The following is a 26,110-nucleotide window of genomic DNA, read 5'->3' as shown; positions in this document are numbered from 1 at the left end:
GAGGGTCCTGGAAGCCTTGTCACTCTACCAGTGATGCTCAGCAATAGCCAAAACACCAGTGTGTTACGAACAGTTTTAGTCACAAACCCAAAGCACTGTCCACAAAGAAAATAAACCCATCCGGACCCAGTATAAGCAGAAATAAATCCATGTTGGTGATCAAAGGGGAAGATTTGCTCTCTCTTTTCCCTTCTTTCCCGATAGCATTAGGTCCTCTGAAGATGGAGAGGGAGCAAGCCTAGCGAACTGATCTGAATTTAGTGCAGGAATTACCTAAAAATTTCTCTATTTTAGAAAATAATAAAAAACAAAAATTAAATAAAGACATAGGCCATAAATATTAATGCCTGGCCAGAAAGAACAAGAGAGAGTTTGAAAGATGAAGCAGCTGTGAGCAAGTGAAAAACTCCTGTCTCATCTCTTCCATGAACTGGGTTGTAGCATCCTAAACTCTAGTCTTAGAGAAGAGGTTAATGCTTGAACTACATTACCTTAGATTAGGCTAAAGACTTAGACAAGCATGTATAAAAAGGTGAGGTCATTCTTAGTGAGGAGCTAATTTTCACTCACTCCCAATTTAGACTGCTACTAAGTAAAAGTGTGAAAACACCAAATCCTCCCACTGACGTTTAACCGATGACAAACAAAATTAACCCTAATAAAGACAAGAACCAAATAAATACAGCCTGTGGCATATTACATAACAGCAACATTTTCCCTTCCTTTCACTGTCAGTATCCATTGTCTGGTTTGTTCACAGGGAGAGAAATAGATTGCTCTACGTATTTCTAAACTCACAAAAATAATATTGATGTACTAAAACCAGTACTTATTAAGATCTATATTAAATTATGAACTGACTGCTAATACAGTACTACATATATGAAGTAATTTATATATATATATATATACACACACACCATATATAGATATATATACATATTCTATAAAAATGTTCCCAGATGCAATTTCACAGCTTACAGTGTGACTAGGTTTTTAGAATTTTACAGACTTGTTCAAAAGTGGAACAATTAAATCTGTAATAAAAGGAGAAATCAAGGACATGATGCTCTTCTAGTATGTGGTCAGGAATGAACACACATAAATCACCAAGTACATGCAGTGTAATACCATGGACAGGTAAAAGTGATAGAAATAAAGTAATAAATATGACATCCTAACTTCTTTTTTCTCGTGCAGCTTACATTTGAAGTATGCCCCCCAAAAACACACAAAAGGAGACTGTGTTCTCTTGCATCACAGTAATGGAAAATTGTGACAGTAAAACCACCACTGAATCCACAAATAGTAAAACTTGAGAATTATCTGCTTCTTTGACTCGCACGGCCTCAACTGATTTTTTAATGCAATAGCAAACGTTTTGACAGAAATGTCTTGGTATCTGACAGGAATCTGAAGACTAAATGCAAAAATACATACATATATATACACATAAATACCAAAAATATATTTGAGCATTATCATCCTACAAGTGGAAACATTTTAGACACCACATGATTTTGTATTAGAATAAGTCACAAAGTGGAGGGAACAATCCAGAGAAACCATGCATTTCAAGAGAGGAAATGTAAACTGGGGAACGTAACAACTGAATTCCTATTTTTAATATAGTAGGGTGTATGTTGTTGTGGGGTTTAAGTGGAGGAGGTTTTTTTTTCTTACTTGAAACCTTATCATTTTCCTGCTAGAATTTTAAGGTTTACATTTATTTCAATGTTTCACCTTTAAAACCAAGAAATTCTGAAAAAAAAGTCCTCAGAAAAAAAATAACCAACAACAAACAAAATTATCCACCAACCAAACTCAATTTCAAGAACCCACGCAGTCCCACCAAAGACCAACAAAAAAACCCAAAAACTTTATACCACCTAAGAATATGCAAGGACATTGAGGGTTTTGCTACACAACTGCACAAGCAATGCACTTACACACTAGTATCTCTTAGAAAACATCTAATTTCAGAGTCAGTGTTAATCTCAAACACTGCAGCCATGAAGAGGCCATTACCATTCCTGCTAACTTGGCACATTTCAATAAAGTGCCCAAGCAGCTTTCTGTTCCTTGCCAACTTCATTCAAATCCGTAAATGCTTCCTTATACTTCCAGTTTCAAATGGGAGCCAACACTAAACAAATATTCATCAAAATTGCTCTGATTTTACAAATACTCCTTAGTTTGTTTGGCTGCTTTTTACTATTAAACCACATGTACTTCATATTCCTTCCTCTACCTTTTTTCCCTTTTTTAGGTCAGGGCTTTGGTATCAGAATTGGGATGTCTTAACAGTTCTGGCATTACTCAATTGTGATTAAAAACTTAATTTCAACAAACAGTTTTTCCCACTTGGAAGTTTCTGGAAATGCAATCTCAAGACTTTTACTGTATTATTAGTTTCACCAGCATCTTCTTACCACTGTAGTTAATTTATCACCTGACATGTTGCATCTTGCATATGAAATCCTCAAATAATAACATGGGTAAGTTTTTAAAAGCAAAATCACTTTGTTTTATTCTGAATTCCAGCAAACTCAGAATAATTCACAAAAACTGAAGCAGGTGACAAAAACTTTTTAAAAATAAAAAATTAAGGATAGAATCAATTGGATACCTTCATAGAAAATGATGTGGCAAAAGCAACATCGCTACTATTGCTCTTGTAGCTCAGGCACATCCATGACAGGGTCAGTCTCAGGTCTGTCCAAACTGCCAGTACAAACCTCCGGGGTTCTACTTAGGTTTGGGTTTTGTCAATACAACATGTGTGACTAAAAAGAGTAACACAAGAACGTCATCTAATATTTATTGGATGCAACTATCTGGAAGAAATCTAGAAAGGTTTTCTAAGTGGAAAACAAATGAGCACATGTTGCAGATTTCCAGTGTCATTCTCTGTGAACTCGTTCTTTTTTCTATGGTATTCAATAAATGAAAACTTCCTGTGCTTCAAGATAATATGTTGACATCATCAATCAAAAAGTCTCTTACATACAGTCCTACAGATCAGGTTTTTTTAAAAAATCAATTTTATTTTTTTAGATAAGGAATATTTTAAAAGATTTTTTAAGAAGAATTTTTAAAGAATCAATCTTCTTTAGGTTTAAAAAACAGGAGAGAATGGGGCAATACATTTTTTTAAAAAGAGACAAAATTTAATTTTTCATCATCCAGAAGGAAAAAAAAAAAAGATTAGGCTTTATTTTGGAGGACTTGTAATAGCAAGAAGTTGCCAAAAAAATCTTATACCTTTTTAATAAGTAGCCAAACATCTGGTCAGCTTAAAAGCAAGAAGCAAATTCTATTGAAAACAGAGTTCTACTGAAAACTACTGAAACACAGCTGAAAAGACATAGCTCCAATATAAAAGAATTATTTCTAGAACACAGGAAAGTAACACAATATATCAAAATAGGTACTGCACAAATCTTTAATGATAAGGAAATGAAGCACTAACCAATAATTTGAGATTTTCTTTTAAAAATATTTTCAGCAATTCCCCTCAAACACTAAAGGAACTAATGACTTCAAGCAGGATTTCATAAATTAGAAAAGAACTAAACAGCAAAAACCTCTCTGCAAAACAAATGTTAAAAAGCTAAACAAGGAGAACAGCAAGGAGAAGATAATATCAAAAGAGGAGAAAAGAGAAGGGGAATGACAAGCTCTGTGTGCAGAACCTGAAAAGGTGAGGACAACCTCTCACACAAAGTCACACCACAAACATGAACTATCATTACTCTCAGAGGTCTTCCTCTAAAATACTTATTCATTAATATTTGACTACTTAGTGTCCATCACAGCTAACATGGCAACATGAATTTATTCCAAACTGGAAGCCAAATCAACAAAAATTGTTTCTCTGAAGATGCAATTGCCATAACAACAATTGTGTTGTTATGAAATGGGGCTGATTGTGTAGACCCATAGTCATCCTTGAGCTACCTCTGACACATTTAAACAATGTAATTTGCCAACTCAGTAATAAAACCAATCCTCAAGAGTAGTTAAGTAATTCTTCTGGATTAATGGACCAAACTGAACTCACCAGTTCAAGAAGCACCACATCTTGGCACCAGAACACACAACTGGGAGGAAAGAAGGAATGAGGACATTTTCTTTCAGCAGAAAATCTTCTTTAGATTGGCTCTGGCAATTTGTCTAATTGCACACTGTACAGTTAGAGTGACCTTTCCTAAAGTGAACAGGCTGAATGATGTGCATCCTCTCATACCTACAGCACAAAGGCAGTAAGGTAAAACAAGACCAAGCTTTAATAAATCAATGAGAACTCCAAGCTGTGTGGTGCAGTTGACACAAGGGAAGGAAGGGATGCCATCCAGAGGCTGGAAAGATGGGCCTTGTGAACCTCATGGAGTTCAACAAGGCCAAGCGCCAGGCCCTGCATGTAGGTTGGGACAATCCCAAGCACAAATACAGCATGGAAAATCAACTCAGAGCAGCCCTGGGCTGAAAGACTGGGAGGCGCTGCTGGATGAGAGGCTGAACATGACCCAGCAATGTGCACTTGCAGCCCAGAAAGCCAAACATATCCTGGGCTGCCACCCCAGCAGTGTGGGCAGGAGGGCAAGGGAGGGCATTCTGCCCCTCTGCTCTGCTGAGACCCCACCTGCAGTGCTGCAGCCAGCTCTGGGTTTCCAGCACAGGAAGAGCATCAACCTGTTGGAGCAAGTCCAGAGGAAGGCCATGGAGATGATGAGAGGGCTGAACACCTCTCCTATGAAGACAGGCTCTTCACAGACAGGTTGGAATTGTTCAGCATGGGGAAGAGGCTCCAGGGAGACCTTAGAGAAAACTTCAAGTACCTAAAGGAGACTACAAGAGAACTGGAGAGGGACAGTGTACAAGGGCATGTAGTGACAGAATAAGGTGGAATGGCTTCAAATTGGAAGAGGGCAAGTTTAGCTATTACAAAGAATTTCTTTGCTGTGAGGGTGGTGAGGCACTGGAACAGGTTGCCCAGCAAAGCTATGGATGGCCCATGCCTGGAAGCGTTCAAGGCCAGGCTGGATGGAGCGCTGAGCAACCTCGTCTAGTGGAAGGTGTCGGGTGTCTGCTCATGGCAGGTGGCTGGAACTAGCCACCAAAACAAACCACCCCATGATTCTAACTCAAAACCACAAAACATGTTCTTCAAATCTGGAAGACAGTAACACACCATCTTAAAGAAGCAGGCGTCAACAGAAGGCAGAGGAACTAGAGACTATTTAGCCTAATTCCAATTTACAGAAAAAAACCACTTAGCTGGATACAACTATCAACTACCTAGAAAATAAGACAGTAAGAACTAATAAACACGGTCATGTAAAAAAAATTGAAAACAATCAAGTCAAACTAACCTTTATTGCCATGACTGGATAGGCTTGTTCAGAGGACCAGTAGACAGCTTAACATTTGACATTTCCACTATATTCTAAAAACTGCTCCAGAAACATGGTCTAATAAGAGCAAACTGTGGGTAGTTTAGTCTGTGCTCACATAACTATTTAATTTTGGGGCAGGCAGCACGGATTCTTCCTTTGAAGACAGTATATCCTCATAAAACCTGCAGGTATCACAACACTGCAAGTCCATTACAGGAAAGGATCAAAATTAACAAAGCTTGAAACTGGAGAGGGGGTCTGAATGCAAAGGATATAATTCAGTTTAAACAAAAGCAAGAACTACACTCACATATATATTTAATGAACTGCGTGAACCTGAAAAGGAGAGCAACTGAATTAAGAGGAGCTGCTGCTACAGCAGATCACAGACAGCTCTGAAAAAGGAAGAAATAGATATAAGAGCAATAATTTGCAAGACACTTGCAGCAATCTTCTCATGGTCTTTGACATCAATACACCAGGCAGACACTGCTGATTTTCAGTACTGTATACTAAGAAAAAAATATGGATCATTGAATTGAACATAAGGGGAGAATACTAAGACTAATAAGGGTATAACATGCAATCACATACTGAAATAAATCACTTGATCTAGGGAGATGGGAAAAAAAGAAGCTATTAAGCAATCTTCAAATATAGAGAAAGCTGAATGAAAAGGATGAATTGTTTGCCTTTTCCACTAAAGATGAGAATAAATGGATAAGAAGTCAAACATGGAAAAAAATCATTTTACCAAGTATTTCTTTGGAAAGAATGGAATCACTTTGAGATCTCCTGCAAAAACAACAGACAAAAGGACTCGTCAAATACAGCTTTAAAACAGTCCATATTGTTTGGCAGCAGAGGAATTGTTTGGTACTGTGCAGCATTTTACTTCACCTGTACTAAGAAGTTGCCACTGATGCAAGACAGTAAAATCAGTGCACTAAGCACTGTTAAACATCAACTGTGAGCTTTGGTGTTTCAGCACAGCAATAAAAACTTACACTTGCCCAGCATGAGGAAAAAATTTAAAGTTCAAAATATTAACATTTGTCTCAGCAGCACTAAATAGCTTAAGTGATGTAAGCTCCAAGTAGGTGGCAAAAGCTGATTATTTACGTTCTTTAAAATCCTCGTAAGAACCTGACGAGATCCACGGCTATCGGGTAACTGATGCAGCTTTTGCCATCTACACAAACACAGAGCCCAGGAAAGATGGAGCTACAAGACAGTTTTTCACCACCTGAAGGACTGACTTACTGGCTACAAGGATATCCACACTAATTTCATTTTGCCCAGTTACAGAAACTGCCTGACTAAGCCTTTCAGTCAGTTCAGAAACAGCTGTTACACTAATGCAAAAAAAATTTAAGGAGTACTCAGGCACAGGCTCAAGCTGGATAATGAAAAACTCCCCAGTTCCTCTCCTGCAAAATTTAAAATCTAATTCTCATTAGGAAAGAACCAGTTCCAAATTCCTCTCCTGCATCTGCTGTAAATATTCTCACAAATCTGTGTCCCTTATAATCTTCTAACAAGTAAAATTACATGACTCCTATCTGACACAGGTTTATTGGGAAGCAAGCTGAAAGAAGTTAGTTTTCAACTCTACAATTGTGAAAACTAAGTCAATTACTTGACAGATGCAGACCTTCCAGATAAACTTAGGAGAACCCCAATTTGACCTCAGCAACAGAATTTACTGTGCAATCTGACTCTTGTCACAGAACTTGATGACTTAGAAATATGCATTATTTAAAACCAAAAAATCCCAAACACACAAAACAGGAGGTGGAAGATTGAGTCTTCCAATCTTCCAAAGAAAGGATCAACTTGAAAACCAAAAATTGATAAAACACTCATAACACTTTCCACGTCAGGCTTAGCTTAACCTTCATTCTCCTTTTTATAATACTTTTTTTGATATTTTTAAATACTTACATTTGACAGATTGATCACATGTGCTACATGAGCTCTGAGAAACCACCAAAGAACCTCTTATACCAAAGTGAGCTTCATTTCAGTGTTTTAGTTAAAATTAGCAAAGGAATACCCAAGTTTCTTAAAGTTGATGAAGTTCAAGATACATACTCAAAGCAGACTTGATAAAATCAACTTCCTACTTAGACCTCAGAAAACAAATCCTTCCTCAATTGAGGCTATACAACAACTGCTAGACATTGCTCAGGCTGCCCAGGACAAGGAACACCACAGCACAAAGCTGGGGAAATGCAGGAACAGAAAACCAAATACATTTAAAGTTTCATCAAATGTACTGTGACAAGATATTAGAATCCCTTTAAAAGATGCACAAAGAACTTAGTGAGACAGGATAATGTTCTCAATCTGCACAAAATGTAGCATGTCAAAAAGGAGAATACAAAGCTAACAAAACATTTTAACCGTAGCAGACCACATGGAAAAAAACCCCAAAATAAACAGCCAAAGTAAAACAGAAATAAGAAAATCATAAAGAAAATTAGAATCAATAACTATGCATCCAAGATACTGACTTAAATATTCCAGGAAATAAGAATACTGCACAGAAGACAATTAAAGTCTGATGTTTGCCTGTACATGTTATTTATACACCCTATAACCCTTAGTTAGCAAAAATACAAGGAGCCAAGCATTTTCTGTCAAGCAACCAAACAGAGAAGTGATAAAATGCCATGAAAACTAAGGAAAAAAATGACGGGACACAAAAGAAAAGAAGATACCAGAACTAAAGCTCCAGCCAAGTAAAATATAGCTTAGACCACAGAGCTGACCAGCTGAATGCTGTAATAATATAGTTCAGCTTCTTTCACCTACCATAGCCTCTTTCTGTTCCTCCTTCACTTACACAAAAATGGGGAATTATGATTTTAACCCCAACGAACACAGGACTAGTTTAACTACCAATGCTGATGTTACCATTGTAATAACAATTTAATCTATCCTTCTAGTAAAATAATTCTATTGTATTCACAACAATAAAATTTGGGCCTTTTTAAACTGTTTCTTTAGGGCAGGTACTAGCACACAGCTATGCCTGTGTTAATGCTACCCAGGACAACCAGCTGGATTTACAGAACATAGTTACAAGGACAGATCCATCTTTTCTTATCTAAAATGGCCAAAGAGCAGCTCTGGAGAGCTGCCCATCATATGCTCTGTGATTTTTATTATTAGTGATTCAGTTTACATGCTCAAGAAAAACAGTGACTGTAGTACACAGAATATTCATATTCCATGACAGTAGAATTTTCTCAGCCAGCACGTCAAATGTTCTCTTGCAGCAACATTTTCGTTCTGCATATCCTTGTGGATAACACACACCTGAAATTTGTCAATACATGCAAGCGTTCTATGCAAATGTGTATGCAGCCAAAGGGGAAAAAAATACATGTTTTTCATGAAAAAACACTTGAACTCTCTTATCATCTCAAAAGTGAAGATTAAATAGTTTAAAGCTGATTCATACAACATCCAAGTTCACAAATATGGGAGTTAAAAGGGTAATTGTGAGATAAAGTTGATATAAATAACAGGATTGAGTTTCTGCACAAATTGTTTTATACTCACTGAAGGGGCTTTTTGCAATAACCTCATCATCAAGGTGAAAATCGGACAGATTTCTTTCCTGAAAACCAGTGCTATAAATAATTTTTGTGCAACAGAAATGTATTTTCTACAGCAAGTTAATAAACAGCAAAGGTGATGTTTAATCAGCAGCTGTTGTTAAGAGAGTATACAGCCATTTCTTGCTAAAAAAAATTAAAATAAAATATTCAAAGGCTGCCAGTCATTCTACCATTTAACTTAAGAGCTTTCCAGAGAATCCAGCCAAGTGAGGAGAAATGCAAAGGGCTAAGAACCAAATCCATAGCCACATTAACCCCCAAGCTCTTCTCTGAGGATGGATTTAGAAAACCCAAACTACAAATGCAGCCAATATAACTGTGCCCTATGCAGGTTTTTATGTATAACATTGTATTAAAGCATTTCAATTTTATGACAAAGTTCATACACATAAACTACTCTTCAGACACCCAGAAAGCCACACCTAACCCATTTTAATCCTCCAAAACTCATGGTTAATCTTCAGCTACAGAAACAATTCCAAAGAAACCTACACACACAAGCATGCGAACACTCGCCCTCCCACCAAAAATCCAATTTGATGCCTCAGTTAATAATTTTGTCTCTTTTCATCTTCAATAACATAGAACTGACTTATTTTAAAAATCCCTTGTTTCTAGTCTTCTGTGTCATCCACATAGCAGAGCTAATAGCAACTACTCAAAAAAAAAACCCCATTCACAGTTGCTTGAAACCATTATATGACTTTAGAAAGTAAAATGCATAACCTCTTACCTGAGCATGAAAATTTGACATAGTCGTTGTCTCTATATCTTTCTTTCCCAAAATCTCCATTTTCACTGGTGAATTGGGAAAATTAAACGAAAAGTAGTCTAAAAAGTCAGGTAAGTAAGTAGCTGCCCCATGAACAATACCCATTACATAGTAAGCTGCACAGTTTTCATTTTCACTAAAAACCAGACCCACAAACTCTTCTGCAAATCTCTCCATCTCCACAGGAGACAAGTGGGAGAGTTCATTACTGTAGGCATGGATAACTGATGCACCTCCGTTAGGCTGGTGCTCCATATGAATCAGCTGTTTGAACTCCAATGTGTCCAACCTTTTGAGTTTATTTTGAACCCGTGGCTCCTTTAACGAGACAAATGGAAACTCACTGTTCTCTGGTATCTTGGACTCACAGTCCTTCTTGGGATCCATATTTTTCCCATTGAAATCCTTAAGATGATCATCTATGATGCCTTTGGCTTCCTGATCCTCAATATCAGAAACCAATCCTGAGCAGATGGTCTGAATGGATTTGCTGTACATTTTTGGACGCTTCCTCTTCTCATTCTCTTTATGTTTCTTTTTCTTTTTCTTCTTAACTTTTTTAATCTGTAGCTCTTCTGCATTGGTTTTTGGTTTCTCCTTCCCACCTGTTGAGAGTTTAAAAAAAAGTTCTCTTAAGGAAGTTTTTACACAAAATATATATTTATATTTATATATATATATATATTTAAAGATTGGGATTCAAAGTCACCAAAACCCTGGTGACTTTGGCATGGCACCAGGGCATGGCACCATGCACACAAAGACCAGAGACCAAAAGAAGGGTCACAATGTGTATGTTACCAAAAGTGAGGAGGGTAACAGACACCTGCCATGGTCACATTGCAACTGATAAATAAGCTGAGACAACAAGGGAAAGACATCACAACAACCCAAGTTTCCCAAGGCTGCTTTCATGATGAGTCACAGTCCATCATTCCCTTTAGCTGGTCATTAGCAGTTACTGTCCCATGAAGTCCAGAGACATCACAGGACAGCTGTCCAACACTGCCAAACAAGGGGCTTACAAACCATCCATGGATATGAACCTGCAGAAGCAAGCTGCCCATGAGATGCCACTGCCAGAACTGACCTTGTCTGATGGGCTTCTTCACATGGTCACTCTTTTAAAACTAGATAAACTTTGTTGAAGAACATGTGGGAACATCTAAAAACTGATCCCATACATATTATAACATAAATAAAATTAAAATAAAAGCAACATTAAAGAAAACACTGACAAAAAAAAAAAACTAGCTTCACGTTCACATAATATACAAGCTGAAGTGAAAAGCTGTCTTAAATGTCCAAAATATGTCCTAAAGGCAGAAATTACTCATTTGGGGATAGCATATTCAAGTGATTCCCAAGGTAAATGAAATGTTCTCACTTGTTTTAAACAAGTGAGGGTTTTTTTTTTTTTTACAAGTAATAGAAGTGGTAGCCAAAAAACTTCTAGCACTACACTGCCCTAAGATCAAGCAGTCAAAATGATTTAGCACATAGTAAAATGAAGTTAGTGGGTATGTTTCAGCACAGAATTATATTCACACCAGCGATTCAAGACCAGCATGTTAAATACAGACGCTTGAGGTCTAAAAATCATGTATTTCATTGCAAGACTAAGTAATATGAAATCTGAAAGAGTTAAGTTAGCCAGTCTCTACTACAATGTTGTAGTAGGCTATTTTCAGCTTGCTATCCTGCACGCAAGTAACTTAACAAGAGTCCTTTAAGAAAAAGTAAAATGAGACCACAACTGTTGGTGCATGGAATCACAAATTCTTGCTGATGATTAAGAGGTTGGACATGGAAGATGCAGATACTGGAAAGGAGAACAAGCAGTTGAGACACTCAGGTCTGAGTCTCCTGAGGTTTGTGACAGCAGCTAAATACTTCTGGGATTTCTGAACTGGAGGCAGATTTCATTATCTCCCTGGATTCTATTTTCTCACAGAGAAGAGAATGAGAAGTGCCCTGAGGTCACCTCATTTCTTATTTAGCCCAAACAAGGAAATGGATTCTAGGATTTCTTAACATAATCCACACAGTTAATAACTACAAAGACTCCCTTCACTCAGAATCAGTTTTAACACTGTGCAGTCTCTGAACACAATTGCACTTTTAGCTAACTAAGTTCAACTGCCAAAAGGCAGAGTATCTTCACGGAAGTCTGTCCTTTCTTATGCTAAATTTAATGTAAATCCAGCATCAAACCTCAGCAACAGGACTGCTTCAGCTGGTAGATTCAATATTCACTACTTCTTTGTTAATATCTTCTTTCTGTCACCAGAGTCTTTAAGTCTAGTGGGCATGAAAAGACCAGGAAGAGTAGCAACAGCTCTGAACTGCTGAACTTGCAACTATACTGCTACTTGCAACTGAAAGAGAGAAAAATGGTGAGTGTCTATCCTTGGGAGACAAAACATCAATCCTGACTTCAAGGTCTGAACTACTGATGCCACTGAAGGAGAAAAAAGCCTTAAAACACAGAAATCAGAAGATAAAAAGGATTCCAAATGGGCTTTTTCCAAAACATTACTAGAATTAAAGACTTTGAAAAAAAACTGCATACCAACAAAAGTAAAACTCAGATCTCTAAAACCACTTCAAGCAGGAATTAGCCAACACAACTTCAAAAACTGCTTAGTTGTTTTGAGCCTTTTTAAAATTCACACGAGCTTTTGCTATTGCATACACAAGTTCTGTCAAAAACTCAATTTCCCCACAAGGAGCCAATGACATACATACAGAAAATTATTTCTATAGATACTTCATACACCCCACATTGCAAAGAAAAAAATGTTTTAAAATCAAATTGTACATTGGAAGACTGAAAAAATGCAACACTTAATTATTCAGCCTTCAAATAGATATGACACAGCTGAGCAATGTATGAGCTCATTGCCAGATGATCCAACCCCCCACTCTCCTCTGTCACTGCTCCTGGCACACAATCCTGCACCACTGCTGCTACTGACTGAGGCTCATCAACTGCACAGTAACTTAATGGCTCAGCAGAAAACTATTCACTCTGCTGCTACATGAGTGAACTGGTTCACAGCTGTCAGACAGGAACTAAAGCATACTAAAGCCACTGAGAGCAGGACACAAGGGGTACCAGCACCCACCCCTCCTTTGGGCAGCAAACCACCTGCTCTGCTCAGATACCCTGTCCCCCACACCTTCTCCATCCACCCCAGCATTGAACAAAGCTGAATTTTTACAGGTTAAAAAAGTCCCACCACCTCACCCAACAGTACATTTATGAGACAGGATCAATTTCTTAGGAAACCTTAACAGAAATCTTTCTAACCTGAACACTTGAACTTTTAAATTTAACAAAGAAGTTATAAAACTTACCTTTTAGAGGTAACATTTTAGTTCATTTATCTGTAATACAGATCACACTACAATTTCCTCCATGTATCCTCTTATAATGAGTGTGGGTGGTGCTTGGTCTCCACCCTGCTTTGACACCTGCACATGCCCAATTTTAGAATACTTATGTTTAACTATTTTAGTGTACAGACAGTTCTCTTGAGGAATACAAACATGAAATGAAAAACTGATTTCTAGAAGTAAATAGTATTTCTCAGTAAAGCTTGAATAGAATGTGACAGAGAGAAAAAAGCACATTTCTAGCCTTAGGCTTCTGCTCTGATGAATTTCAGAGATCCACTCTGAAGTAGATGTTTAAAGCTGCTCAGAAGCTGCAAATACTTGAGAGCAAAAAGAATTAGCTTGCTGAAATCCTGGAATTGCTATCAACAATGCCCAATAAATACTTTCTTCTTTTTCTTCTGCATAAGCCATAGAGAGGAGAAGAAACACTGCAATGAGTGACACTCATTCAGTCACTCCTCTGCTGCATATCTCAAAGTACTTTAAAGTAAAATGAGCTGCTTCTTCCAAAACCAGTAACACTGCTTTGATACGTCACTAATGGACAACAAAAAAAGAAGAGCAGCTTTCTGTATCTCTCTAGGCCAGTAATCAAGTTGCTCCAGAGCAGACATACAGATTTGGTGAAAACATAAATAAGCAATTCAAAAGTTTAAATACAGATCCCAACACAAGTGTGAGATGTCTAAACTACTTTGTTTTAAGTCAGATTTGGGAACAGTAGTGCAGTACTTGATACATCTCTTACTGGATGAGGTTCACCTCTTACTGCTGGATTCACCTCTTACTGCTGAGGCACACACTGGCAACCCAAAACTTTCAAGACAGGTGTTTCAGAGAGTCTTCACCCACATACACAGTACAGGTGCGTACATACATACATATACATATGACTCTTGGAATCATATTTCACACATTTTGAAGTGCCTGACATGGCATATTTGTCTCTATGCGTCCTGAAATCCATTTAGACACAACAGGCACTGAACATATAAACAAAAAGCTTTTTCCACCACATGGTTCGGAAACACTAGACAGAAGTTAACAATTTTCAGTCATATTGAAAACATTTTATTTGATGTGACTCACTGCCCTAGGACCCCAAGAATGAGAAATAACAGAGAGAGGGGGTAGATAAAAACACTCTCACCATCCACATTCACAGGAATTTTCCCCTCTGACCTGTTGTTAAAAAGTAGACTGAGCTTACACTTTACTGGACTATAAAAAACACGAAGAACAGCTTCTGCTCTTATTTGGCTTAGCAGTAGGCTAAGCGCAAGGATAGAGCTACAAAATTTGCACCGTATCAATAACGAAACCAGAAGAATGGAAGTTCTGTTCATTCTGTTCGTGCATGCACATATTCAGCAGTATCAGAACTAATGCTAAATAACATTTAGCCATCTTCTAGGTACCAAGCCTTAAGAACCATAAATAGAAAAATAATTCTCACATGTACACATCTATAGGACTGGTAGATATTTCAAGGTAACTCAGCACACCTTATTTTTTGTGGTGCCATAATATACCTGTCACTGTTAGTGACATGGGACTTACTACTAAGGACTGATACACAAAACTGTTTAAATTTTATGCAAATAAGCCAATGCTCTGTTATTACATGATGACACATACTTGTAATTAAAACTGATGCTAGACAGCCTAATATCTGGTTAACTACAGACACCTTCCAAATATAAGTTTTTGCAAGAAGTCAGACATTACCTGAAATTTATTTTATGTTGTGTTTTATCCATTTGTTGTGCTTGATCATTTGATCTGAAATTTTAAATAAGCAGAGGCCATGAAGTTGAATACTTTATTGAGTTGTTTCAACCAGAGCAATTATTTCTCAACTTCGAGGTCACAACCAGAATTATTAGAGGGGGACTTAAGACATTTCAAAACAAAACCCAAAAATTAGTAACAGTAAACTCTTTGTTTCCCACAGTTTTCTAGCTGGCAGCTAGTAACAGGAAGGCACAAACATTTTTAACAGCAGTCAGTAATGAAAATCAGTTTTCACTTTCTTACTTTAGGAGAGCCTAGCCACCAAAATTTAACATTTTAATTTTGATGTACCAGAAGTCTTTGCTTCAAACTCCAGATCCCCAGCTCCAGCAGAAAGCTTTCCAGCACAGCTCTCCCTCCAGTTGCCACTTGCTCCATCTCATTTAACATCTGTGTTTTACCTCTACTCATATATTTTATTGGTAAAGTTGATAACTTGGTACATAAGGACTGTGAAGCAAACTCAGTATCAGACAAATCAGTGTGGTGGACGATGTGCCCTGCACTCTTATCTCAGTCTTACTCATTCCCTCAACTAAAGTGCATTGCATACAAATACTTGAACATTTTCCCTAATGAGACACAAAGACTCATGTCTCATGTTCAATATACTGATTTTATAATTAGTCATATAAAAAAAAATCTATAAAAATTTAAAAGGTTCATAAAAATGTACAATTAAGCATCATTTCTTCCAGAAGAGTAATTTTGAAAAATCTTTAGAAAGCAATTGGTATTTACATATGTTCATGCCAGCAAATAAAATATTCATTTTCAGTTCTTTCCTGGATTTTGGCATTCAATAAACCAAGTATGTGCAGAAACACATACTAAGAATTTCTCCTACTGCCACTTTAGCAGTTGCTGTGCTCAGATTTAAATAATCAGAAAAACAAGACTGACTTTTTTTTTTTAATGAAAAACTGAAATGGGACTGTTTACAAATAAGCCTATTAATCATCCTCCTTTTTACAGGAACTCCAGTAACTTTGTCAGATCACATTGGTGCAAATATTTCACATAAAATTCCTAGACAGTAACTATTTACAATGCAGATTTTTCTTAAAAGTAAATTAAAATCACTTAAGAGTTTCTGAATTTTTATTAACAATATTCATGTGCCAAGCAGTTTTTGTCTGAAAACTGAGCTCTTCCTTCCACACAGTAGAGAGACATAGAGGCAATTCTACAGCCTTATCTACAAAGAATACATCTTTTAAGTGCAAAAGGATGGCAAAACAACTTTTCAATTCTAGGTTTATAAAAAAAGCCATCAGGCTCTCTGAAAGAGCCTCATTTCCTTTAGCAGCCTCAAGCACAGTAGAGAAACCCTTTTTAAGAATTGCCCTTCTCCAACACAGGCAAGTTTTATCACTGCTTTCAAGAGAACACCAACCCTAGTTTAGGCAGATGAACAGCTCACAACCCAGAGCCTCCAAGTATAAATAAACTCTTCCACATTCAGCTTAAGAGCACCAAAATTAGGCTTATGCACCAGCTCTCCCTCAAAAGGCATCAGTCCCTCAGTACTGACCTCTTCTGTAACTCGTCACCTCTGACCTTGGACAGCCAGTTCAGCTGTCTGAAGTCACGTAGGCTGCTACCTCCACCCCCTCAACCAAAGTCAGCCACAAACAGATGGTCATAGCAATATTTTACAAGAAGATATAGATCTAATACCTAGAAGAAGGAAATAAGCTATCTTTAGGCACTGTACTCTTGGTCTCTAAATTCACACACACTAAAAATACAAAAAACAACCACAAAAGCAAAAGCCTGAAGAAATGGAAAGCCGACTCATTGCAAAACTTTGTTCTAAAGCCCACACAGTAAATCCTGAGCTCAAAACAATAGGGCTTGAAATTTGTTACACAGGAAGAAGACACTCTTAGATAAAGAGTTAGTAATTGAAAAGGTCAGAGACACTGACCACTGATATATACAAGAAGCTGCATCATAAAGCACTTCTGCCTCTGCTCTCTCATCTCTTGCCCAGGATGTAAAGTTAGATCAGCAGGACAGCTCAGGAAATGTTATACAAACCTCACAGCACATACAAGCACATCCAGTCAGATTTTGGAGGCCCACAGAAGACACCAAGCTGCCGTTCTGAACAGGATACAAATCCTGTGGAGATAATCTGTCTGCTCTAAATAACTGTCTGCTCTCCTGACTCACTCCCTTCTTTCCCTGAAATAGGAGTCAATTTTGCAGGATACTGGCAAACCAAACACAGCCTCTACAAAACACTTAACAGCCGACACCTTAAAGAAAACTTAAAATATACTTGAGTGATAAAAAGTCAAATAAAATAGAGGCAAAGCATCTAATGCACTTGTAGCACTGTTTGCTGTGAAAATAAACTATCCCGCTTCTCAAAAGAGGTGTTCTAACAGTCCCTGGGCATATGCACTTGAACATTAACCTGAAAATAAAGCACAATTTTAGGTCAACAGCCTCATTAGGTATCATCCATTAGATCAGTGTAACACAACTTGCTGTCTTTGAAGATGGCACCTCATCTGCTGAATGGCAACAGAAACAGGACCCAGTGCAATAAATGGCTGCTACTGAAAGCCTAAAGAACCCACTATTATGGCAGCTAAGTGTTGCCCAGTATATCAACCACTGACTTCCTTCCATGCTCAGCAAAGACACCTGCTCTTTTCACAGGAAGTCACCAGCTTACACAATCCTCAAGTTCAAAGCAGTACTCTGAGATCTGATCAACAAAGGTTTTAAGCTGTCATTGTTGTTAATACAGTTACTTGTGTGTACAGTATAATACGTGATGTAGTAATTACAGGGTTCTGTGCCTCTGACCTCTTATGAGCATTCTGAAGTTCAAGATTTGATTTGAGAGTTTCACTTTCTGGTTTGCAAATTAAATCCTACAGTATAGGAGGTAACACAAAAACATATCAGGAATTTGTTCCTAACTTCAAAAGCAGAATCTGAAAATAACATTAAAAAAGCATTTGGTCTACTCAAATAAGCAACACCCTCACAAAAAATCTGATGCAGCATGACCTAAGTGAAGAGTAAGGTGGTTCAAGTACTGGCGTAACTGCTGTGCTCAAAGGGTTGTGAGCAGCAGCACGGATTCCAGCTGGAAACAGGCACTGCTGGAGTAATCCAGACCTTAATATTTTGCATCAATGCCTCTCCATTGATGGCATCATGGGACAGAGCACACCCTCAGATAGCTGCAGCTGATCCAAAATTGGAAGGAGGAGTTGATGCACCACAGAGTTGCACTGTCAGCGAGAGGGGCCTCAAGAGGTTGTAGAAATTTAGAAACTTGGGGGATTCATGAAGGGGGTGGGTAAAACCCTGCACCTGGAAGAAATAAACCCGTGAAGGTTAATGACCTTCTTCTTCATTCCCTTTCATCAGGTTTTTCTGGTAAGACCCTCCTTGAGCCTCCTCTCTTCCAGGCCTATCAGTCCCAGCAGTCTCTGCTTTTCTTCATAGACCATACAACAGACACATAGCTTGTGCTGGAATGGACCTTTCAAGACCATCTCGTCTAACTCGCTGCAATTAGCAGGAACATCTTCACAATTAGATCTGGTTGCTCAGAGCCCAGTTCTTGACCTGACCTTGAACACTGCCAGGGATGGAATATTCATCACCTCTCTGGGCAACCTGTTCCAGTCTCTTATCATCATTATAAAAAAAAATTCTGTATATAGAATCTGAATGTAGTGTCCAGTGAGACTGTTACCTCCAGCCCTGGAGATAAAGAGTCTGATAATCCTGGACAATCTGCTCTAGTTGATCATGCTTGGAGCAGTTGGACTAGATCCCTTCCAACCTCAACTACTGTACAATTCTAAGATTCAATAGATGTGCAAGCCACATGAGAATGTAACCTTAACTATGTTTCATTACAGAAAACTAAGTTGAAGAAATTAGCCAAAATTAAGACTGCATGTTGCATACAATTGCCTAGTATCTGACAAAGCTCCTTAATTACTCAGTCTTGTACAATTAATGTTAGACAAAACTGTAACATGCATTCATCTTTCCTCTCCACAAGACATAAAATGATAACCTACATCTTGTCAGCAGTCATTCAAGAATTACTAATATTGTTCCTTGAAGTACTGGTCATTCCTATTACTACTATTGTATATACAACACTGTGATGATAGTTTTATCTTTAATTTCCTAGCACAGTTGACAAAAAAATTAACATCTCTATCAGGTTTTAATTTGCAACTTTTGTACCAGTAATTACCATGGCATAACTTAAATGAAAAACATAGTATTAAAACACAGCATCCAATCACAAATACTTCTAGCACTAGAATGAAAAATCACTATATAGTTTGAACCTACCTTTCTGCAGTAATTTGATCTCTCCATTTTCTTTCTTGATTTCATTCATTAGTTTGTGCTTCTTCTTTTCTTTTTGCTTCTTCTCCCTTTCTTTAACTTTGTCTTTGATTTGACCTGAAATGCAAATATTTCACTATTAAGAAAGAACAGAAAAGTAATTGTAACATACATGTTTCCTATTACTCTTATGCAAGCTCTATTAAGAGGATAAAGAGGAGGAGTTACAAGGAAATCCCAGTACTTACAATATGAAAAGCTAATATTTATCTGTTGCATAATCCAACATAAGCTTCTTTAACTCAGAAAAGTTTTGTTTGTTATGTTGTGGCTGTATGCAACAACCCAGCAAGTTAACTGTATAGTAATTTTTGCTTACTCCTGTACCTTCTGCTCTTATTTTGCATCTGCAGCCAGCTCATTTGTTGAAACTGGAATACTATCTATACACACTCTGAACTTAAAGGCTTTTGCAAACTATCTTTTGCAAAGATAGTTTAATCTGTCAAATGAAAAATCCTTTATATTACATTCATAGGCTAATGCATCAATAGCAATAGATATAATTAATAAAAACATAAGACATGCTGTATTCACACAGCAGATTTAATTCACTGGTGCTTCCCCTGCTTACCTACAATCAGCAACAGCTTACCTGAGCAGTCTCATTTTTCATTTACTTTCTTGTCAAATCACTCCAGTTTTTAAATCCCTGACATAGAAAAGCAGAGCCTCTAGGCACGCTTTCTGCATGTAAAATACTAGACCTAGAGGAATTCATAGTTTCAAGCAGTCATCTTTGCAAGCCAAGTTGAGATTCACTTAAGAGGCCAAGCATTAAAGAAGTCAGATTTTACTAGGCTTATATGCAGTGTAACCAACACTTCACACCTTATTTCCTGGCCTGAAGCCAGTACCTGCTCAAAGAGTTCGCTGGGCTTTTTAACCTCCACAGGGAAAGAGGAAATCTGATTTCAAGCTTCTACATAATGTTATGCTTCAGTAATACAGCTGAGAGACAGCCTTGATGTTTTATTCATGGTAGTTGCATTATAAACCCCAAGTGGAAGCAAAGAAATCCAATTACTCTTCCTTAAGCATTCACATAAAATAGAAGTAGCGAGTATGTTCACTACTAACAAATGAGAAATATTTCAGAACCAAACCAAAGAAAGCCCTCAATTCTAGAAGGCAATGTAGAGTGACCCCTAACCAAACTACTCAGTAAGCATGTTGATAAAGGTGCAAAGAGCTGACAGTAATCCACATAAATGAATGCTCTGTGATTCCACAGCATTCATATCTTTCCTCTGAGGAATATTCTAATGAGGATACAGAACTTAAACCCTTGCAATTCTTAGGGTGAAGCAAAGAATGTCTTTTAGGGAGAGTCATAAGAAAATAAGTCAAATAAAAACCAAAATAGATGGCAACTGAGACATGTCTCTTGCCTCTCCACAGATCATAAGCAGCAGGGAGAGAACAGAAACTATACTGGCACAAATATAATAAGGTAGCTGCACTTACAGGATGTCTTAGTTCTAAGTTACTGAAACAGCCATGTCCAAGAACAGCCTCCTCCTAACACCTCTGTGGGAAGGGATGGATGACAAAGCAGATTTATGTGTATAGCAGACCACGGAAACCAAACAAGCTTTCCTAAGCAACATAAACCTTTCTAGGAATAGGTTAAACAGACATAAATCTTCCTCTCCAACCTGTTTCTCCCCAAAAAGGAATCCCTAATTTATAAATCTCCTGCAACTTGAGTATGAAGTTGGGTAAATTGTGCAAGAGGAGTTAATGTAACACTCTGAAAGCAGACACTCAGCCAGTAGGCAGTAACACCAGGCTTGATTTATAACCTTGGCTGAATGATCAACTCAGCCAGAACTACAATTATCATGGGAAGACCTAGATTTTATCCCAACATTTTTGTATGGTTAAGAGGCACACTTGACTTCTGCTATCACTTACAAATCAAAGCAAGATTAAAGAGCATATGCAGATGTTGAGTCTTGCTGAAAGAGGACAAAAGACTGCAAGAATCTTTTACTGCCAGCTCATGAAAATGAGGCCAATGAATCTTCCAGTTTTGTCAGAAGCAACACATAAAGACAGAGAACCTTTTAAAGAGGCTCTAGTTTATTTTCACATCTAGAAAGCAATTAGAGTCAATGGTGAAACCTTCCCAACAAAAGAAACAATGAATGTGTTCTGTAACATCCCCCAGCAACAGCCACAAGTAAATCGTACCATAAGCGATTGCAAATACAATGCAGCTGAGGGAAGTTTGGAGTAAACTTTCCCTTCTAGAAATCACAGCATTTTAACAAAACCAGTGTAGAGACTGATGCAAGTAAAAAACAGTTGAGAAACCCAATTTGAATGTACAGACTTTCTGATTTCCTCCCTCAAAGCTCACAGAATAGCTTAACAAAGGCCAGTAGTTCACTTTAAAAAAAAAAGCATAAATAAATACTGAAATTAAAAAAAAAAATCTTTGCACATTAAAAAAAAAAAAAAAAAAAAAAAACACTGTGTCAAAATGAGAGTTATTCCATGGATTAACACTTGAACTTAATTCTCAGTTGAAATGTCTTAAGTTTATGAGTATTACTAAGTATTTTCTAGTCTGGCTTGCAGAACTCAAACACAACTCTCAAACAAAGTTCTGCATATTATTCTCCTCAGGGACATCCAGAAACATGAACATTCTTAATAAAATGCCTGCTTTAAAATTAATACCCCCAACATTAAGCCATTTACAACCTACATATCACAGAATAAACAAGCAGTGAGTGATACTGGCAAGGAAAAACAAGAAAATCTTGTTCTGTTGAAGTTACGAAAACCTGGAATGCTCTTGTACAGTTTTTTTGAAGTTGGCCAGTAGAAGCTACTACTGGTCTCCATTTCATTTGTAGGGAACCAAGATCACAAGGTAGTAAAAGGTAGAAAGATGTTTATGATAACCTTTCCATGTCCACAGAATATTATGCAGTTAGCTTCCACCAAGACTACTCCTAACAAGTAAAAAAGAAAAATAAAAAAAGCTTTTTGAGCTGCTGAGGATGAAATAAGCCTCTACAAAAATAGCATAGCCCCAGCACAGAGCCTTCCTAGGCCTCTACATACCTCCAAAGAGACTAAAAGTCAACTGTTTGAAATAATTTGTGTCCCAGGGCAAAAAAGAAAGAAATCTATCTTTTCATTACATTTGTCCCACCTATCAAAACACATGCTTTTACTTTGTATGATTTTGACAAAGAAATACAGTGCTAAGGAAATAACTGGTCATAGACTAAACAGAGGTTGCAAATACTCCCTACCCAGGTTAAAAAAAAATATAAATCCAAGTACAGTAGGAATCTGCTATGGAAGTTCACTAAGAGCTAGGTTCAGTCCTTAGTTTTCAAGCTCTACTGACTGAGGGCCAAAAAAAAGCCTCTATTACTATAAAGTTATTTCTTACTCTTGTAGCAAGTTGATCCAGGCTGGTCATTAGGTGCCCACCAAAGTCACTTCAGGACTCCCCTTCTCAGTTGGACAGGGGAGAGAAAATACAACAAAAGGCTCATGGGTTGAGGTAAGAACAAAGAGATCATATGTAGCATCAGTTACTGTCATGGGCAAAACTGACTCAACTTGGGGAAAAAAATAATTTATTACCAAACAAAAGTAGACTAGGGTAATGAGAAATAAAACCTAAATGTTAAAAACATTTCCTCCTGTCCCTCTCTTCTTCCCAGGCTTAACTTCACTCCCAATTTTCTCTACTTCCTTCCCCTGAGTGACACAGGGGGATGGGGACTGTTGCAGTTCATCATATGTCACTTCAGTCACTCCTCTGGCTTCAAGAGGGTGGGGACTCCTCTCACTCTTCCCCTGCTCCAGAGTGAGGTCCCTCCCACAGGAGACAGTACTCCACAAATTTCTCCAAAGTGAGTCCTGCCAATGGGCTGCAGCTCTTCACAAATTGCTGCAGTGTGGGTCCTTTTCCATGTGGTGCAGTCCCTCAGGCACAGCCTGCTCCAGCATGGTGCCCCATGGGGTCACAGGTCCTGCCAGCAAACCAGCTCCAGCATGGGCTCCTCTTTCCACAGGGCTACAGGTCCTGCCAGGAGCCTGCTCCAGCAAAGGCTTCCATGGGGTCACAGCCTCCCTTGGACATCCCAGCTTCAGGCTGGAGTCCCCCAAGGGTTGCAGGTGGATCTCTGCTCAACTATGGACCTCCCTGGGCTGCAGGGCCACAGCTGCCTCACCAGGGAATCACCCAGGGGCTGCAGGGGAATCTGCTCCAGCACCTGGAGCACCTCCTGCCCCTCCTTCTGCACTGACCTGGGTGTCTGCAGGGCTGTTTCTCTCAGATATTCTCACTCCTCTCTCCAGCTGCAATTTGTCCTGTGCAGTAACTTTTCCCCGCCTTTTAAAATATATAATCCCAGAGATGCTACCACCATCACTGGCAGTTTCTCACAGAAGCCACCCCTGTATCTCCCCTGCTACCAAAACCTTGCCATGCAAACCCAATCCAACTCTACTAAATAAACCAGTGTATACTTTTTAAAATATAGAGCTTTGTAGGAATAAGGATCCCTGTCTAGAAAAAATACAACACCCAAAGAATTAAGAGATTTCTACAGGTCTCGTTCAAATTCACAGTAAGGAGTGTCACCATAAAGTCTATATTCTTTGCTTTGCATGTCACAGAAACAGTACACCCACACGCGAAAGAAATGCTGCAACAGCAGTACATTAAAATAAAAGAAGTGCTACATATAGACAGGAAGACTTTTATTATGGTGTGTGCCATCTTGCCTTTCTAAAGGGCATCTGAAAAATATTTTCACTTTACAACAATTCTACACAATGAACTGAACTAATTAAGAATTATATGCATACTTCCTCCTCAAATTCCAAAACTACCTTTTATGGATGTTAGGTTAAGTACATAAATAAAAGAAATGGATACACACTGTATTTATACATTAAATAGCAATTTACAACTAAAGGGTACAGTATAAGTCCTTCATTTCCCAACTCAGGAAATACCTTCTCATAATGTCTGACATGATTTCCTAAGCAGTAAATACAGGAACACACCATCCTGATTTCAGCAATCTAATCAGATCTTTGCCTCTACTGCAAGCTTTCTACAGACAAAAAGGTAAACCTAGAGCATAGAGAGTGAGTAGTAAGTGGGAAGTGCTCTTTAGTGGCTGGACTATGTGCAATGTGGTGGCTGTCACTTGGGAAATTTGCACCTTGAAGCCCATGCAGGAGCTCAAACAAGCAAGTCCATTTCAGCACTAAAAGAGGAGAGCTGTACAGCCCTGTCAGATGCCAAAAGCTGCAGCTGCTCTGCATCATTTTCCAGATGGTAACTCACATTAGTAGTCAGTCATAGATTATGTTCAAAGTATTCTGCCTCTCGCTCCTCTGTTTGATTTAAGGGCTGTCACTGCACATGAGGCAAAATATTTACAGACTACTGCTAAGGGACACCATCAATATGGATAACACCACTAGCAGTGTAACTGAAAGGAAGGGAGAATAAGGAGGGGCAAACAAGAACATCAGTTACCATCCCTTCCATCAGCACTCTCCTCACTTTGAACAAACACCCATAAAAATAAAACCTCAAGAAGCCATGTTTAACTGGTTATGCAGGTACATGAAGTACATTTAACATCACCATGTTAACAGCTTTGACATCTGCACTTATTAAATACTACAATGTACACTGTAGAGCAGGTTTCCCAACTTAATGAACACGGAAAAACCCATACAGTATGTTCAAGATAAAAAAAAATCATCAAAAAAAGGACAGATTTCACATCCCAGCAACCAGGAATAAATGGCTGACACCCCTTTCAGTAATTTAAGTTTAAAATCCAAGATATGACTAAAGAAATCCCCTTATCAGGCAAGAACATTTCCTCAAGCTCTTCAATTAATGAAAAGGAGGACAGATCTCTTTCAGAATTAAAACATTTCCAAAAAACTTAAACATGATCTTTACAATTCCCAGTTCCTCTAAGCTTCGCACTTCTACGGAGACCTTCTACATGCAGAACTGAATGAGTCAAGTTTAAGCTCAAACACTGGGGAGTTGAAATCAGTAACAGAATGTGAAAGCTGCAAACAAGGCCTCTTCAAGAGGTTTCAGATCAAATGCTTCAGCCTCCTGATCTTGTGTCAACTACGAAAAATTATTTCTTATTCTAAAATCAGAGTAAGTTTCTGCTGCGTAAATTACACACAGAGCTGGATTCTGGGGTACAGGAAGGGCATGGCTCTCCAGCTTAGATTTTGCTCTGCCTAGCAAGCTTCAAGTTATCAAAAAGGGGCCAGGGTCCCTCAAGAAAAAGATGTACTGCTCCAAATTTATCCCAACATTGCATACTTACATTAATGCCACTACCAGCTCTGAAAACTGAACTGCATGTAAATCTCAAACAGCAACAGAAATCTGAGAAGTCCCTCTTCCTCCTGAATACCATATTTAAAGCCCTAAACACTTTCTAGACATTGTTGCTTACAGTAGGGTATCTAAATGGAAATATATTGAAGAACTCAGATGAGAGTCATCAAGAGGCCTCATAAGCAGGAAAATGACTGCCATATTTAAAACATTCAACAGAGAGGAGAGGGAAGTGAGTCAAGCCACATAGTATAAGGAAAAAGGAAAAAAAGGGAAGTAGTTGTTAACAGAAGGAGGAAATCTTTAGCAGAAGAAAAAAATAAAAGACAACCTTACAAGCAAGATG

The 26,110-nt window shown here is 38.1% G+C and overlaps 1 protein-coding gene across 1 annotated transcript in view; it reads right to left on the bottom strand.

The window, feature by feature from the left end:
- Positions 1–26,110, bottom strand: part of RSBN1L (round spermatid basic protein 1 like) — a 45,291-nt gene that overhangs the window by 14,226 nt on the left and 4,955 nt on the right. Inside the window, exons 2-3 of the mRNA XM_053977384.1 lie at positions 19,341–19,454; positions 9,762–10,405 (exon numbers count right to left, since the gene is read on the bottom strand). Of these exons, the coding sequence (XP_053833359.1) occupies positions 9,762–10,405; positions 19,341–19,454 (758 nt within the window). The remainder of the gene's footprint in view (positions 1–9,761; positions 10,406–19,340; positions 19,455–26,110) is intronic.

This window comes from Vidua macroura, chromosome 5, assembly GCF_024509145.1.
Source record: "Vidua macroura isolate BioBank_ID:100142 chromosome 5, ASM2450914v1, whole genome shotgun sequence".
Lineage (NCBI taxonomy): Eukaryota > Metazoa > Chordata > Aves > Passeriformes > Viduidae > Vidua > Vidua macroura.
Note: the sequence above shows the minus strand (reverse complement) of the source record. Positions and strands in the feature narration are given on the sequence as shown.